This window comes from Taeniopygia guttata, chromosome 1A (assembly GCF_048771995.1).
Source record: "Taeniopygia guttata chromosome 1A, bTaeGut7.mat, whole genome shotgun sequence".
NCBI classification, from domain to species: domain Eukaryota; kingdom Metazoa; phylum Chordata; class Aves; order Passeriformes; family Estrildidae; genus Taeniopygia; species Taeniopygia guttata.
The window spans coordinates 1,256,600-1,274,397 of NC_133025.1; the positions used below are offsets into that span (position 1 = coordinate 1,256,600).

The 17,798-nt window shown below is 49.6% G+C and overlaps 1 protein-coding gene across 1 annotated transcript; it reads left to right on the forward strand.

Moving 5' to 3' along the window:
* Positions 1 to 289: 289 nt before the first annotated feature.
* On the forward strand, positions 290 to 17,370 carry KLHDC10 (kelch domain containing 10). Its single transcript, XM_030289588.4, has 9 exons — positions 290 to 466; positions 9,230 to 9,451; positions 9,966 to 10,120; positions 11,133 to 11,281; positions 11,886 to 11,970; positions 12,559 to 12,625; positions 13,103 to 13,150; positions 14,689 to 14,828; positions 15,870 to 17,370. The coding sequence occupies exons 1-9, from the start codon at positions 337 to 339 to the stop codon at positions 16,077 to 16,079; spliced, it is 1,206 nt and encodes a 401-aa protein (XP_030145448.4). The 5' UTR covers positions 290 to 336; the 3' UTR covers positions 16,080 to 17,370.
* Positions 17,371 to 17,798: the final 428 nt, after the last annotated feature.

Genomic DNA, 17,798 nt, shown 5'->3' on the forward strand with positions numbered 1-17,798 from the left:
GCCGCGGGGCCGCTCATGACCTCGCCCAACCCTCCCACGGCCGCCGGAACCTCGCGGAGGGCTCGGAGGGCACCGGCGCCGTCGTGGAAGTCCCCGCGGATGTCCCCGTGAGTGTCCCCGCGAGTGTCCCCGCGAGTGTCCCCGTGAGTGTCCCCGCGCCCCCGCTCTCGGCGCTCTATTGCTCCAGCCTGCATCGATCGCTCGGCTCTCCCCACAGCGGCTCTCTCACCGCAGCATTCCCCAACCCGCCAACAAACCCGCAGCTGATAGGCTGCGGCCGAAGAAGCTGGGCGCTGATTGGCTGCCGGCGCGCCGTCCCTCAGGAGCGGACGGGCCATGTCGGCGGCGGCCGCGGCCCGGGACGGGCTCGGGGAGGGCGCGGGCGGCGCCGCGGGCGGCGGCGATGGCGGCGGGGGAGGGATCCTGAACCGCTTCGTGCAGCTGCCGGGCAGGCCGCGGGCGGCGGGTGAGTGGCGGCCGGCGCTGACCCCGACGCCAAGGCCCGGGAGGAGTTCGGGACCGGGGCGGCCCCGACCCTGAGGGGGCTGAGGGGGCTGAGAGCGGAGCATCCCCAGCTCAGTTCGTGGCACCCCCATTTCTAAGCTCCTGAGGGGTTCGGGGTCGGGTCTGCGGGAGGTCGGGGACCGGGACACCGCCGTGCCCAAAGTCCTGAGGGGTCTGAGCGAGCAGCCCCAGCCCGGAGCGTCAGGAGCTGCGACAGACCCGTTCCCGAGGCTCCAAGGGAGTGGGAATCGCCCATTGCCGCGGTGTTGGGGAGCGGGACACCCCCGTTCCTGGGGGTCCTTCCCGCCGCAAGGTCCCGGTGTCACGCGTGTCCCCAAGGCCCTCAGGGGAGTGGGACACTCGAGACCCCGCGGGGACAGCTGTCCCTGGCTCTGGGACATTGCTGCAGGGAGCTGGGGTACCCCAACAGACCGGGGATAATGGGGTCACCCTGTCCCCACACCCGGGAGTGCTGTGGGGGGAGCTGGGCTGTTCCCATCCCAACGATCCCGGGCTCTGGAACCTGGAATCAGGGATTGGGGGGCAGTTATCCTTTTACAAACGGATTTAGGGTCACCCCCTCGTCTAGCCCGGTGTAGGGTCCCCCATCCCAGTGTTTTCCAGGTGTTGGGAGATCCATGTGGGGATAGGGGTATCCCACAGGGATCAGCTCTGTTTCACTCATCCTGGATTAACCTGGGCTGGCCCCTGGTGATCCCCCCACTCTGCAATCCCAGAGTATCCCAAAAAATCCTGGGGGTTTTGGGACATCCCCACCATCCTGGCTGGGGAGATCCTGCCTGGGATGTGCTTAGTCCTGTTCCCTGGGAAAAGTGGCTCTTTCCTTCTTCCACCTTTCTCCTAGCAAGGCTGAAGGGTTATTCCATAACTTCTGGGTGCCTGTCACCCCAAATATTCCAGGAGGAGGCTGAGGTTACCCCAGGATCACGGGATTGGGAAGCTCTGCAGTGCTGGCAGAGCTGTGGGACACCCCACAGCCCTCTGACATTCCCAGCTGCTGTGGAAAAATCCCTTTTTTCCTTAGCCCTGGAGCTCCTCATCACCTTGAGCTGGACATTCCAGGATCAGGAATCCTTCCCTCAGTTCCTGTGGGACACGAAGCCCCTCACCACCAGCAGCTGGAAAGGGCTTTTCAATCCACGCTCCCACCCCTGAAACCTGCCATATATTTTCCCTATAAATTCATTTCCCACGTGCCACGCTCTGCCTCAGCCTTCCAGCCCCTTCCAGCAGCACTGGGGATTTGCTGAGTGGCTGCACACTTCTATTTTTGGCCAAATGCTCAGCCACGTTTCCCTCCTCTCATGGAAATGCCTTTTTTTGGCACACAGGCCCCGTTCTCTCCCCCTTGCTGCATTTGAAGGGTTTGCTGGATTGGATGGGAATTGCATCCTCCTCATCCTGCATGGATTATCTCCTTCCCTGCACCTGCCCAGCTCAGCCTTACCCCAAAACCAGCCCCAAAATTCTGCATTGTTGGGCTTTTCTCCCACTTTGACACCTGTTCAGCTCCTATTTATAGAGCTCCAGCAGCAGCACTTACATAACCATTGGGAGAGGAATTTTCTCCATTTCCTCCAGACAGATTTGTTCCTGAGCTCCCAGTTCTCTTCCAGAGTTCCCAGTTTTGTTTTCTCAGCTCCCAGTTCTCCTCCAGACTTGTCAGGTTTCATTCCTCACCTCCTGCACAAGTTCCAGGTTTTCTTCACTTCCCATTTCTCTTAAATTTTCTTTTCTTCAGAATTTCCAGGTTTTCTTCACTTCCCATTTCTCTTAAATTTTCTTTTCTGCAGAATTTCCAGGTTTTCTTAACTTCCAATTTCTCTTAAATTTTCTTTTCTGCAGAATTTCCAGGTTTTCTTCACTTCCCAATTCTCTTAAATTTTCTTTCCTGCAGAATTTCCAGGTTTTCTTCACTTCCCATTTCTCTTAAATTTTCTTTTCTGCAGAATTTCCAGGTTTTCTTCACTTCCCATTTCTCTTAAATTTTCTTTTCTGCAGAATTTCCAGGTTTTCTTCACTTCCCATTTCTCTTAAATTTTCTTTCCTGCAGAATTTCCAGGTTTTCTTAACTTCCCAATTCTCTTAAATTTTCTTCCAAACTTTTCAGGATTTCTCTCTTATTCCCAATCCTCTTCCAGAGTTCCCAAGTTTGTTTTCTTACCTCCCAGTTCTCCTCCAGACTTTTCAGGTTTCATTTCTCACCTCCCAGTTCTCCTGCAGTTCCAGGTTTTCTTTCCTTCCCAATTCCCTTAAATTTTCTCAGGTTTTCTTAACGTCCCAATTCTTTTAAATTTTCTTCCAAACTTTTCAAGATTCCTCTCTTACTCCCAGTTCTCTTCCAGAGTTCCCAGCTTTGTTTTCTCAGCTCCCAGATCTCCTCCAGACTTGTCAGGTTTCATTCCTCACCTCCCAGTTTTCCTGCAGAATTTCCAGGTTTTCTTTACTTCCCAATTCTCTCAATTCCCAATTCTCCTCTAAGTTTTCTTCCAAACTTTTCAGGTTTCTTTTCTTACTCCCAATTCTCTTCCAGAGCAGGAGTTGTTCCTGCTTTTTCCCCATTCTATTCCATGCCCTGGTGTTTTTAAGGTTTGGAAAGATGAAAAAAAAAAGTCAAATACAGGTGGTTTGTGGTTTGTTCTTCTTTTTCTGCCCACGTTTTGCAGTGTTTTCATCTGGGATGAGGGAATTGGGACAATCTGGACACTTAAATGGATTTTTGCCTCTCCTGGCTCAGCATTCCTGCTGTTGCCTTCAGCTGTAATTTTCCCAGTCACAGAAGGGTTTGGGATTTTTTTTTTTTGAATGGAGAGGTTCAGTTTTTAATATCTATTAAAAAAAACCCAGAAATTACAAATATCCCAAACCCCTATGTGTCATGGAGAATTCCTGAATTAATGGGATAACATTTCAGGGATTTGCTGAGGCTGGAGGAGTGGGCAGGCAAGTGTGCAGTGTAGCAAAGACAAAATTCCAAGTGCAGCAGCTGGAATGACATCCCAAGAGTCCAGAATGTGGGATCTGTGAGGTTTGGGAGCAGCCCCAAGGGAAGGCAAATCAGGGCCTGGGCTGCATCCAGAGGGATGTTGGGAAGGAGAGGTGGGATCATCCTGCTCTTCCCAGTGCCCCTGGAATTCTGTGTCCAGTTCTGGTCTCCACAAGTCAAGAAATTAATTCCCAGGCAGGCTGGAGAGCATCCAAAGGGGATGGTCCAAGGAAGGAAGGGCTGAAGGATTCAAGTCTCTTCTCCCTGGAATTCCCAGAGCAGCTGTGGCTGCCCCTGGATCCCTGGCAGTGTCCAAGATTTGGTTGGATGAGGCTTGGAGCAGCCTGGGATAGGGGAAGGTGTCCCTGCCCATGGAATGGGATGATCCTTGGGATTTCATTCCATAGGTTCTGTGAGAAGGGAGGGCTCAGATGGAACCTCATTTGGGTTTCCAGTCCTTAAAGGATGGAGGGTCTCCTTTCCATGGAGAGAGAGGATGAGGAGCAGTGGGGACAGGCTGCACTGGGAAGGTTCATCCCAGTGGAAAAAAAGACATTTTTTCCAGTGAGAATTCCATCATTCCCTGGGCCAGCCTCCCCAGGGACGTGGTGGAGTCCCTGGAGGGTTTCAGGATGTGGCTGCTCAAGGTGCTGAACAGCCTCGTCCCAGATCCTTTTCCCACAGGACATTGGAGCAGATAATCTTCCAGCTCTGTGGTTTTCATTCTCCAGAATTCTTTTCTTTTCCTTTCTTCTTCTTGGAAACAAACAACCCAAGGCTCAGTTTTAGTGGTGTAAAATCCTTTAAAACGTGATTGCCCCAAAGATTTTGGGAACAAAGCCTGGGAGAACCAGACCTGTTCACAGAATCCCTGTGTTGGGAGAGAGCTCCAGGAGCATCGAGCCCAGCCCAGCCCCAGCAGCTCACCTCACCCAGTGCCACATCCAGGCTTTTCAAACACACCCAGGAATGGTGACTCCACCACCTCAGAACTTCATCACCTTTCTGGAAAAGCTTTTTCCTGCTCTCCCCCCTGAATTTCCCTGGGCACAGCGTGAGGCTGTGTGCTCTGGTTCTGTCAGTGCTGCTGGAGACAGAGCCCGAGCCCAGCTGGGCACAGGCACCTTTCAGGAGCTGTGGGGAGCGATGGGGCCACCCCTGAGTCTCCTTTTCTCCAGGCTGAGCACCCCCAGCTCCCTCAGATCCCTCACAGGGTTTGTGCTCCCAGCCCCTCTCCAGCCTCCTTGCCTGTTCCTCACCAAGATCCAAGCCCAGGAGCTCTCCCAGGATGATAATTCTGGAAACACTGCCTGGAGGTCTCAGGAATATCTGGAAATCTTTTGGCTGTCCTGCAGGTTGTGTTTGGCATCCTTGGCTGGACCTTCTGCCATCTCCCATTTTTCCTCAGAGCCGTTGTTCAGGGACCCAGCTACAGCTGGGAATTTTTCCTCTTGGGTACTTTTCCTCTTGGGAATTTCTCAGGCCTGCCAAGGAAGGAAAGTGTGGGATCTGCAGAGGCTGAACACAGCTGGATGAACAAATAGGTTTTAAACCTCACTCTCAGCAATGCATTCCCAATCCTGCTTATCCAAACATTCCTGAGGGACTCCAATTACATGAGTTCCAAACTTATTTTGTCCTGCTGTTATGGAAAAGATGAAACTTTGAAGATGGGAGTCAAAGTCAATATTGACTTGTCGTGTTCTGGGTTCAGCCCTTGACCTGAATGTCCTTCAGAATTCCTGGAGGGATCAAAAATGGAAAGGGAGAGAGATTGAATCCTGCTGTTGTGGATGTTGAAAAACCAGGCAGGAGGAAAAATAATCACAAAACCATCTTTAGAAAGCTTTATAAACAGAGAAAAGGACACGTGCCCAGCCTTGGGATATCCACCACGGATGTGGCACTTGGAAAAGAGGAGGATCCAAAGCCACGTTGAATTTGTTGGTTTTACACCCTGTAGTTATTCTGTTTGTATTTCCAAAAATAGGGCTTGAAATAGAAATTCTGCTGCTGGTGGTGATGCTGATAATGTGGTGGTGTAACACACACCTCGTGGGATGGCCTTGCACTGGGATTTGTGGGATTGAAACCATGGATTGTTTGGGACACCCTGATAACAGGACAGGCTTTTCACTGTGCTGTTCCTTTTCCTGTTATCCTGGCAGGAAGAACTTTGAGGTACTCAAAGTGCTGCAGATAACCCTGGGGTGGATACTGGGATTAAATTAGCTTGGGAAAAAAGGGACTGATAAAGGAGTGTACAACTGTGGGATGGTTTGGGTGGGAAGAGATCTCAGAGCTCATCCAGTGCCACCTCTGCCATGGCAGGGACACCTCCCACTGTCCCAGCTGCTCCAACCCCATCCAGCCTGGCCTTGGGCACTGCCAGGGATCCAGGGGCAGCCCCAGCTGCTCTGGGAAGGTTGCTCAGTGCTCCACCATTCTCAAAGTAGAAGTTTTCCCTCATATCCAGCTGGAATTTCCAGTGTTTCAGTTTGTGCCCGTTGTCCCTTCTCCTGTCACTGAGCAGTCCTGCCCCATTCCTCTCCACACCCACCCTTGAGATACAAATGGATTTGTTTAGGGTTTCTGACAGTCATAAGAAAAAGGATGGCTTCAGGAGGCTCAAAACAACTTCACATTCATGGAATCCTGGAATCTTTTCAGTTGGAAAAGGTCTCTCAGACTACTGAGTCCAACCATTGCCACCACTGCCCCATGTCCCCAAGTGCCACATCCACAGGGCTTTGAAATCCCTCCAGGGATGGGCACTCCACCCCTGCCCTGGGCAGCTGTGCCAGGGCTGGACAAACCTTTCCATGAAGGAATTTTCCCTAAAATCCATCCTGAGGCTCCCTGGCCCATCCTGAGGCCGTTCCCTCTCCTCCTGTCCCTGTTCCCTGGAGCACAGCCCGACCCCCGGCTGTCCCCTCCTGGCAGGGACTTGTGCAGAGCCACAAGGTCCCCCCTGAGCCTCCTTGGCTCCAGTGTCACATCTGGAAACTCCTTGTTTCATCCCCTGTCCCAATTCCAGCTCCTGCAGGAGGGGAGTTCCATTAGGAACAGCTTGGAGCTGTCAGTGCAGCAGCTCCCTCAGAACTCCTGGGTGAATCACTGGTTTGAGGGGAATTTAGCAGGGTGTTGGCAGGTCAGTGCCCAGCCAGCTGCTTTCTGGCTCAACCCTTAATTAAGACTTTTCTTAATTATGTCCCTGTCATGATCTTTCAGCCTGGAATCAGTGAATCCATTGGTTTGGAAAAGCCCTCTCAGCCTATCCAGTCCAACTGTGCCCAATCCCCACCTTGTCCCCAGCCCAGAGCGCTGAGTGCCACATCCAGGGATTCCTTGGGCACCTCCAGGTGAGGATGGAGACTCCAAACCTCCCTGAGCATCCCCTTCCAATGTTTAACAAACCTTTCCACAGGGAAATTCCTCCTGACTTCCAGCCTGAGCCTCCCCTGATACAGCTTGAGGCTGTTTGCTCTCATCCTGTTGTTAAATTTCATTCTGATTGTGGAACTTACTCCCTGAAAATTTCAATGTTCCCCTTTTTGCCCTCAGGACTAAGGAAAAAGAGCCTCTTTGTAAATGCACCTTCCCATCCTTCCTTCCTGTTTCTCAGACTGGGAAAACAGCTGCTTCCCAGATCATATCCATCATCCATCCATCCATTTTAAAGCCATTTTCCATAACTTTATGATCTCTTCCCCACAGACCTGGTACATCCTGCTGCTTTCCATGTCCAGCATCAAGGAATTCACAGCAGGACCTGGTGAATTCCAGCTTTTCACACAATGGGGCCTTGCTGTGCATCGAGCTTTGGGTCTCTCGGGATTCAGCTCTAGAAAATGGGCTTTGCTCACAATAAAGTTCAGCAAATCCCAGGATTTTCCCATCTAAAAGTTACACACCTGTGGAATGGGCAGCAAAACCAGCTGCAAACCTCTCCTGAATTCCAGCAGGAGCTGTGAATCATCCAGTGAGTCCTAATTAAATGGAAGTGCAGCTCTTTATTGGAGCCATGGAATTTGGCTGCTGAAGGAACTCTTTGGAATTAACCCTCGAACAGATCCAGCTTTTACAGCTCCTCTCCTTAAAAAGACACAGCTGGAGGAATCTTCTCTGCAGACAGTGATGAGCAAGAGTTGGAAAGGCCCTTAAAGATCATCCAGTGCCCCCCCTGCCATGGCAGGGACACTTTCCACTATCCCAGGTTGCTCCAAGCCTGGCCTTTGACCCTTCCAGGGATATCTGATCCATTCCTACTAAAAACTGGGATTTCTGGCAAAATCAGGTGCCTTCCTTATTTAATTCTGGGAGGTGGTTGGCAGTGAAGGCCTCCTAGGTGGTGTGTTTTAATTTATTTTCTTGGAATTACTCCTCTTACTTTGAGTTTATTTGCTTTATGTAAAACTCAGCCTTATTCTCCTCTTTTCTGTCCGGAAAATTCTCATGGCAACTGTTAGAACTAGAGGGAAATAAAATCTATATTTAATATTATATCTGAACTCCTAATTCCTTAACACCTTTTAAATTAGGATGTGGAATATCCCCCTCTCCTGTGCCCCAACATCCATGTCCCCACTACAGATTTTTCCCTTAATTTCTTAACTTTCTTCCCTTTTTTTTCAGCCAGTGCTTATTAGTTTTCTAAGTGGGAATTGCTGTGACACAGTTATTCCTGGAAACACCCCAAATCTGTCAAAACTTTGTCTGAACCCTGGAGAGCAGCTTAATTTTGGACCAGAGTTGAACATGATTAAGCAAAGCTGCTTGTGCTCAGCTCAAATTCATTATTTGGTCTGGACAAATCATTTATTTCACTTTTCCTGTAGGAAAAATGCTTCATGCCTCTTTTTTTTTATGGTGTCAGATTCACTGCTGGGAATTACAACAGAAGAAAACATGCTGGGTCCTAATTAGATGCTTTCCTGGCTCTTTTTCCGTCCTAAAATCCATAAAAAGTCTGTGGGAGCAGGTGGGAGGTGAAGGTCACTGATTTGTTTGGGTTTGTTTTGGTCACTTGTCAGCCAAGACCTCGATTTCTGTTGTCCAAGAATATTCCTGATTAGTTTTTCCTTGGCTGAATCCATCTTTTTATCTATTCCAGTTGAGAGCTGAGCTGGAATTGTCCTCCCTGCTTTTATTTGCATTAAGTTTTAGGGGTGGGCAGGCAGAGGGATTCCTTTTGGGAATGGCTGCAGGATCCCAGCTGGATTCCCTGCTCCTGCCCAGTGCAAATGCCTTTATTCAGGAGCAGATTTTCCCTTTTCTGTCAGACAGAATTTATATAAATAAACTAAACACATTTTAGTGACAAAGTCATCTTGAGATCCAAGGAACAAAGAGGGAAATCACAGAGAGGTTTTGTAGGAGGGAAGGCAAAGCCTTAATTTTTTTTCTCTGATGGGCAGCTTTAAATACAAACCTTTGGAGTTGTTTCTAAGCTAAATGTGCCAAACAGAATGAAAGAAGAGGGATTTTATGAAGTGCCTCAGAAAGGGCTGTAGTGGAAGGATTACCACATGGTGCAGAGGAAGGAGGTGGTGACACACAGACTGTCCCTTTTCCAGCTCGTCCTTACAAAGCCATTTCCTCCTGCTGCAGAGGTGCTTCCCTATGGATTCCCTATGGATTCCCTATGGATTCCATCCCTGTGGGTGCACACCCTGAGCTCTTGTGGAGCTGATTTTCCTCCTCCTCCTCCTCCTGCAGGCCACAGGTGCCCCCCGGCCAGGAGCGGCCATCGCTGCGTGGCCGACAGCTCCAACCTCTACGTCTTCGGGGGCTACAATCCCGACTACGATGAGTCTGGGGGGCCAGAGAACGAGGACTACCCCCTCTTCAGGGAGCTCTGGAGGTACAACTTTGCCACAGACACCTGGCACCAGATGGGCACCGAAGGCTACATGCCCAGGGAGCTGGCCTCCATGTCACGTACGTATGGAAATCTGGATGCTGGGGTTGGGTTGAGTTTTTCTTTCCCTTTTTGATCAGTTGAGGTGGAGGGAAAGAAAAAAAATGGGAAAGCAAGAGGTGTTTTCCAGGTGTTTACCTTACTGTGCTTTCAGCAGGAAGGTGTCTTATGCAGACATCTCAAAAGCAACCAAAAATAGCTGTCTTTGTTCACTTTTCAAAGCAGACCTTTGGTTACCATGGTTTTAGTTGGGATCTTTTCTCCTTTAGAGCCATCAATGCACGGGGTGGATTGTAGGGAATTTCAACAGCACTGAGCACTGCTGTCTCCAGAGCATGGAAACATGGAATGGTTTGGGTTGGAAGGGAGTCTAAAAATCATCCAATTCCATGCCATGGACAGAGACACCTTCCCTAGAGCAGATGGCTTCAAGCCTAGTCCAACCCAACTTGGAACAGCCTGGAAAAATTCTGTTCTGCTGATCTCACAGCAATGAGCATCCCTGTTTTTCCTCCCTCTCTCTCTCTCCCCCAGTTGTTTTACATGGCAACAACCTCCTGGTTTTTGGGGGCACCGGGATCCCCTTTGGAGAGAGCAACGGGAACGACGTCCACGTGTGCAACGTCAAGTACAAGAGATGGGCTCTGCTCAGCTGCCGCGGCAAGAAACCCAACCGCATCTACGGCCAGGTAGGGAGCACCAGGAGCCCCGAGTGCCCCACGAGGGCTCCCAGCACCAAAATCCCCCCTCTGCACCTCACCTGAGTCCTCCCCGCTGGGTAAAAGCACAAGGAAAAGCAGGTGTCCTTCGTAAAGAAGTAAAGCAGCCTTGGTTCTGGGAGATTCCAAAGGAAAGGAGGTTTTCTGCTAGTTAGAAAGGGCAGAATTTGTTCACTAAATACATGGTGCAGCTGAATGAAAAAAAGTCAGATTTAAGGAGTGGTTGGTAGTCAAAAACCTTCAAAACCCAAAATTCTAAATGAAAATGAGAAAGTGATTTAAGGAATTGTTGGTAGTCAAAAACCTTCAAAACCCAAAATTCTAAATGAAAGTTCAAAAGTGATTTAAGGGGTGGTTGGTAGTCAAAACCTTCAAAACCCAAAATTCTAAATGAAAGTTAAAAAGTGATTTAAGGAATTGTTGGTAGTCAAAAACCTTCAAAACCCAAAATTCTAAATGAAAGTTAAAAAGTGATTTAAGGAGTGGTTGGTAGTCAAAAACCTTCAAAACCCAAAATTCTAAATGAAAGTTAAAAAGTGATTTAAGGAGTGGTTGGTAGTCAAAAACCTTCAAAACCCAAAATTCTAAATGAAAGTTAAAAAGTGATTTAAGGAGTGGTTGGTAGTCAAAAACCTTCAAAACCCAAAATTCTAAATGAAAATGAGAAAGTGATTTAAGGACTGGCTCATAGCTGAAACCTTCAAAACTCAAAACTTTAAATGAGAATTAGAAAGTGATTTAAGGAGTAATTTGTAGTCAAAACCCAAAATTCTAAATGCAAGTTCCTAGAGTTCCCTTATATTAGAATGACACCTTTGAAGACTTTCCCTAAGGTGGATGAACAAGGTGGAGAAGGAAATGAATTCACACTCACCGCAGGACTGACCCTTTTTGCTGGTGCACATCTGCTTTGGAGGAGCAGGAATTGCCTCTTCTCCAGCCCCAGGTGTCCCAAGTCCTTCCTGACTGGTTTCTCTGCCAGGCCATGGCCATCATCAACGGGTGTCTCTACGTGTTTGGAGGAACAACTGGGTACATTTACAGCACTGATCTCCACAAGCTGGACCTCAACACCCGGGAATGGATCCAGCTGAAGCCAAACAACATGTCCTGTGACATGCCAGAGGAGAGGTGAGCACCTGGGCAGCCCCAGGGAGCTTTTTTTGGGAGGCAGGGAATGGCAAGCTTTGGGATACCTTGCTCTGGTTGGCATTTCCAGCCCTCCTTTGCCTGGGAGTTGTTGTGGCATTGGGAGGAGGGATTTTGGTTGCTCTCATCTGTGGTTTGGTGTCCAGCTGATAACAGGGAATTGGGAATGGAAGAATCCCAGAATTTTTTGGTTCATAGGAATCTTAAAATCAATCTAATTCCACCCCCCTGCCATGGGCAGGGACAACTTTCACTATCCCAGGTTGCTCCAAGCTTTGTCCAGCCTGGCCTTGGACGCTTCCCTTAGAGGGGGCTGGAGTATTAATGGCTGTCCTGGTACTTAATTATTTAATAATCCTTGCAGTTAATTATTTAATAATCACTCTGCAATCAGAAAATGCCTTTCACATTTCTGGGGTGCTGCTTGGAGGGCTCTGGAAAACTTCCACACCTCCTGCATGCTCCCAGCCTGAGGGACTGATGCAGCAGAGCCAGGCTTGGGAGTTTCTGCTCAAATCCCTGGAAGTTGATGGTGATTTCCAGAAGGTTTTTTGTTCTTGCTAATTGTGCTGCTTTGCACCTTCAGGTACAGACATGAAATTGCTCACGATGGTCAACGGATTTATATCCTGGGAGGTGGAACTTCCTGGACAGCTTATTCCTTGGATAAGGTGAGGCATTTGGAACCCTGGACAGGAGATTTTCCACACTGAGGAATTACCAGCACAACTTCTTCATCTTGCTTTGCCTGGAGAGCCTGGTAAAAAAAATAAAATTAAAAAAAAAAAAAAAATTGGGAGCAGGTTGTTCTCCTATTTCTGTAAAACCTGGATCTGCCACAGAATGTCCTGGTGATGAATCTGTGGTCACTTTAAATAGTGCTCTGCTTCCAAAAAAGTGGAGTCTGCAGCACTTTCTGTGACATTTTATCTCTCCATTGTCCCATTTTTCTCCCTACGTGCAGCAGGAGAAAGGTATTTCTAAATCTTCTGAGAGCTCAAGGGTGCAGATTTTAATTGGTCCAGCTCTTTTAAAAAGCAATATTTTTTTTTTTCAGCTGTAGGGCTGAAATAGCAAAGCTGGGATGGAGCTTGGAAGGTGATTTTAGACCTGCTTAGTCACTGGCTGGGATCAACTATTTTTGGGTTTACACTTAATGAAAAAAAGGGATTTATTTACAGTGGATCAGAGCCTGTGGCTGCATCATCCTGGTGCTGGCAGAGCCAGGAGGATCTCATGGCTCCTCTTTTTTCCTCCAGATCCATGCCTACAACCTGGAAACCAACACCTGGGAGGAGATCACCACAAAACCTCACGAAAAAGTCGGTGAGTTTGGAATTTCCTTTTTTTCCCTGTAAGCCAGAGTGGCCAAGGTGCTTGGAGGTGCAGTTTTCTTGTTCAATATGTGACTTATGCTGGATTTGAGATCCTGCTTGTGCTGCAGCACTGAGCATTAACCCATCCAAGGGAATTTGGCAGTCTGGCTTCTCTCTCCCTGCTTGGGAAAGGTGGCAGTGCCTGGATCTGCTCCCTTTGAGGCCCTGGGCTTTCCCTGGAATCTCACAGCTGCTTTTCACCAAGCCAGATTTGAGACTCTGGGGAACAAAATTCCAGCATTTTTCTTCTTCCCTAGAGAGGAATTAGGACTCAAACCTGAAACAGCTGCCTAAAATTACACCTTTTATACCTGGGATAGCAGAACTTCTTAAACTCCATGATTAAATGTTGAGACAAAATCACTACTTGCACTAGCACTTTAAAGCAATTATTGCTGATACATATTTTAAAATTTATTCTCCTCAGGCTTCCCAGCAGCCAGAAGATGCCACAGCTGTGTCCAGATAAAAAATGGTAAGATTTACCTCTGGAAAATTGGTGTCTCTTGTACAACCAAACAGGGGAGAGTTGGAGAGAGCTGCAGGGAACACGTGGCTTTTCTGGAAGAGGATTTTTTCCTCACTCACAGGCCTTAAGCTGCCCAGTTGGCACCATTCCTTCTTCTGCACTGAAAAAAACAGTTACAATCTTGATCCCTCTTTTCCAAACCCTTCAGGTCAGTGGCTGAATGCTGTCTGTTGAAGGGTGGAGGGAAGTGCTGGATTGTATTTCCTAGGAGTGTTAATTGTGCCAATAAAAGTAAAGCAGGAGCTGGGAGATGCTTTCAGCCCACCAGCAGGATTTGGCAGCCCCTGAACTGAGAACTTGGGCAAAGCTGGAGCAGGGCAGAACTGGGAGCTGGGACTGTTCCCTGTGGGTTTAAAATCCCTGGAATCTGATCAAGCCCAGGTGCCTGAGAACTCAGCTTGGCTGTGAAAAGAGGGATTGCTCCCCTGCTTGCAGTGAGTCTGCCCTGGTGGGGTTGGCATCATGGGCAGGCCGGGAAGGAGCCAGAAATCCACCCTGACCCCCAGTGTGGGCAGCAGAGGAGGGGAGAGATCCTGCCCCTGTGCTCAGGTGAGACCCCACCTGCAGAGCTGCCCCAGCCCTGGGGACAACAGCAGCAGCACCTGGAGCTGCAGGAGAGATTCCAGAGGGATCCATGGAGCTGCTGCAGGGCTGGAGCCCCTCTGCTCCGGAGCCAGGCTGGGACAAGAAGCTCTGAGTGCCCTGATCAGCATCCTCTGGGGCCTCCCCCCACAGCATTTCAGGAGCTGCATCTAAATCCAAACCTTGGGCTCTCTCCTCATCTCCTGGAGGGGCTGCAGGGCCCCAGCAATGACCATGAGGTCCTGAAGGGTCTGAGATCAGCTCTGAGCCACGGGTGTCCATGGAATTGGAGTGAATCCAGAGGAATCCATGGAGCTGCTGCAGGGATGGAGCCCCTCTGCTCTGGAGCCAGGCTGGGAGAGCTGGGGGTGCTCCCCTGGAGAGGAGAAGGATCCAGGGAGAGCTTCCAGCACATTCCAGGGCCTGAAGGGGCTCCAGGAGAGCTGCAGAGGGACTGGGGACAAGGCCTGCAGGGACAGGACACAGGGAATGGCTCCCACTGCCATAGGGCAGCCATGGATGGGATCTTGGGAATGAGGAATTCCTGGCTGGGCTGGGATTGCCAGAGCAGCTGGGGCTGCCCCTGGATCCCTGGCAGTGCCAGGGATGGACATTGAGGCTTGGAGCAGCCTGGGACAGTGGGAGGTGTCCCTGCCCATAGGTTGGAACTGGATGGGCTTTGAGGTCCCTTCCCACCCAAACCATTCTGGGAATCTTAAAGTGGCCTCTGCTTTGTCGTGGCCTGATCTGGAAGATCCTAAGAACCTTTGCTGAGGTAAAACAGTCACTGATCCCAAACCTGTGTGGGGAAGGTGATCCCTGACCTCTCTCCCCGTGTGTCCCGTGGTTCCTGGCAGGGGCATGGCTGGGCCTGGCAGCTCCCCACATCTCCTCTCTTGCAGATGTGTTCGTGTGCGGAGGCTACAACGGAGAGGTGATTCTGGGAGATGTTTGGAAGCTGAACCTCCAAACTTTCCAGTGGGTCAAGCTCCCAGCTGCCATGCCAGAGCCTGTGTACTTCCACTGTGCTGCTGTCACCCCAGTAAGTGACTCCTTTTGTTCCTCTGGAGCTGGGCTCCTTCCTCCAAGCACTCTTACCTTGGATTGGGCTCCAAATAAAGCTGATGTACCCAAGGAAGTGACCTCCACTGGCTGCAGCAGCTTTTGGGAGGCTCTTCTTCCTGCTGCTGTTTGAAGAGTGGAGCCACACTGTGGATTTTGCTTTCTGAAAGAAATGATGCAGAATTTGAGCTTTTAAAGTCCATGTGGGAGCAGCAGTTCCTGCTTGTAAAAGGAAAAAAACAACAAAAAAAGCACAAATACTCCCTAAGTGATTTTAGCCTACTGAGAACACCCTGAGGTGAAAGATTGGGTGAGGCTGTTTCCAGCCCTTTGGAAACCACTAAGGAATGTTGGTATTGCCAGAGCTTTTGGCCATAAGTAGGAGGCTGGAGACCTGGGATTGGTAATTAACAGGCAGCAAGAAATGCCTTTGGCTGTGCCTTCACCTCCTCATCTCCTTAGGGCAGAGATCGCATTCCTCGGTGTCACTTCATTTGGGGAATGTTATAAATGCAGCTTTTCCTGGGAAGCCTGATAAAGATGTTTCCCAGGCAGCTCAGTGACTGCCTGGACAGCTGAATGCCATTTCTTTGCCAGCCTGTGTGGGGAAAAAAGCTATTCAGCAGCTGAGTTTTTCCCATCTCTCTGTGTTCCTGTCATCCCTGGAGCAGGGTTGTGCTGAGCAAGGGAATGCAGGATGTCTGAGGTGGGTGTAGTTTAAAAATACGTTATTTTTAGCTGAAACACGAGTATGTAGCTGTACTACTTTCATAACAGTTTGCCACACTCCTAAAAGGGATTTCTTGAGATAGAAATCACCTAAAACTCAGAGTAAAGCACTCTGAGGTGGTGGATATGTGGTTTAGGATGAGACATGGCCCTTCCAGCAGCAATTAGGTCCTTGACTGAGAGGATCCCAGTGAGGCAGCAGCACCTTTGCTGAAGGGTGTGAGGTGGGCGTGGGGACAGCCCAATCCTGCTTTTCCTGCCTCTGTAACTCCTGTCCCCTTTCCCCACCCAGGCTGGCTGCATGTATGTCCACGGAGGGGTGGTCAACATCCACCAAAACAAACGGACTGGCTCCCTGTTCAAAATGTGGCTGGTGGTGCCCAGCCTGCTGGAACTGTGCTGGGAGAAGCTCCTGGAATGTTTCCCTCACCTAGCAACCCTCTCCAGATCCCAGCTTTTGCACCTTGGACTGACGCAGGGACTTGTTGAGCGACTAAAATGAGAACATCTCCCACTTCTGTCCAAGGCTCACCACGTTGAAGAATTCCCCCTCCCATCCCCTATTTATGGATTCCATGGATGGTCTTGCTAAGAACATGGAGAAACCTGCTCAAGGCCTTACTCAGCAAATACATCAATGCCTTTCCAGACATTGTTACTTTTAGTCATGGAAAAAAAAAATTAAAATCCCCCTTTTATTTATGGAGCTCTAAGTTACACCATTAATCCAAAAGTATTTTCTGAGACTGAGCAGCCAACCAGCAACCTGTCATCAGCACACGCTTGCAAATTAATTGGGGAGCTTAACGAGTTACTGAATGTCCAAGCCCGTGCTCACACGTGGCACCTTCGCCTCGATATTCCCACCACCGTACCCGACGGGGGACATTTGATGCAGAACAACCACCAAGCTGTTCTTTTGCTGTGGATAACCCATCCCTCCCAGCCAGCTGAGCTCCCCCTCTCCCAACCACCCCATTCCTTCAGCCCTGCATGTGTTCCACGGGCATGTTCCCACCCTGAGCTTCCGGAGACGGCTGGAACGTCGCCGGGGCGGCGAGCGAAGCTTCCCTGGTGCAGTGTCTGTGTCCTCCCCTTTTCACATTGAAAGGTTTGCTTGGAAGACTGGGAAAAAGTTGCCACTTAAGGGACTATTGTGTAGTTTACTGGGGGTGGGGAGGAAAGAGGTTTTCCTGAGGCTTTTTTAACCTTCTTGGCTCACTTTGCACCCAGAACGAGCTACAGCAAAAAACTCACCCTGTAGATATTTCAGAGCTCTTTGAACCTGCTCAACCAAGCCCTGGTTCTCAGCATCTCCCAGCTTTTGGTTTTCCTTCCTCCCACACATCCCAAATTGACCTTTTTCTTCTTGTTTCACATTCCCCTGAGGGTGGGAGATGTGATTTAAAGCCGGTTTAGGGAGTGGCTTTGTAGATAGCTCAGCCCAGGAAATACAGCATCCAAAAAAGGGGAGAGGGAACAACTGTCCCTCTTCCTGGGAACAGGGATTGTCTGTGCACAGGAAGGGGTGGCTCTGATCCTCTTGTGCTCTCTACACTGCATTTGTTTAAGTGGCCACTGAACTCTGAACAGCTCCAGGCATGAGGTTTGTGCAAAAATCCTTTTCAGTTGGAGCCCATTTTTAAGTGCCTTTTGTTTTTAAAATCAGCTTTTCCCAATGCTTTCTTCTTCATCAGAGGCAGAGGTTACACTCTGGGGTTTTAGTTTCTTTTTAAGAGATTGCATTTATGTTTAAATAAACCATAGCATTGTCTTCATGTTGTTAATCCAAAGGTGCTGCCTGCTGGAGTCGCTGCCCCCCACGTAGGGAGCTCACCCCTTGTCTCAAAATTAAACTTCCCCTGGTCTTGAGATTTTCCTCTTTTCTCCAGCTTCAGTTGCTGCTTTTTTTTTCCCCCAAGGCTCAGAAAGCAAAGTCTGGACCTCAGTGCTGAGGCTTTCTCAGGTGCTTGGACCACAGGAATTGTGCATTTCAACCCCTTCCCAGCCTCCCTGGCTGCTGAATCCTGCTGACCCTGCTGACAGCTGTGGGCTGGGAAAGGGTTCCCTGCAGGAACATTTCTCCAGCTCCTTCTTCTATGCCAAACACTGAGGCTGAATATCCACACTTCCATCTTTGCCTTGTGGACCTTTGTCCTGGAGCAGCCTGGTCATCCCTGTGCTGGTTTTTCTCTCAGTTGGGTGGCTCTCTTTGGAGCCA

Coding starts and splice junctions, on each gene's coding strand:
- KLHDC10 (XM_030289588.4), top strand. CDS start 337: ATGTCGGCGGCGGCCGCGGCCCGGGACGGGCTCGGGGAGGGCGCGGGC. Junction 9,452..9,965: donor GGAGCTGGCCTCCATGTCAC/GTACGTATGGAA, acceptor TCTCTCCCCCAG/TTGTTTTACATGGCAACAAC. Junction 14,829..15,869: donor ACTGTGCTGCTGTCACCCCA/GTAAGTGACTCC, acceptor TTCCCCACCCAG/GCTGGCTGCATGTATGTCCA.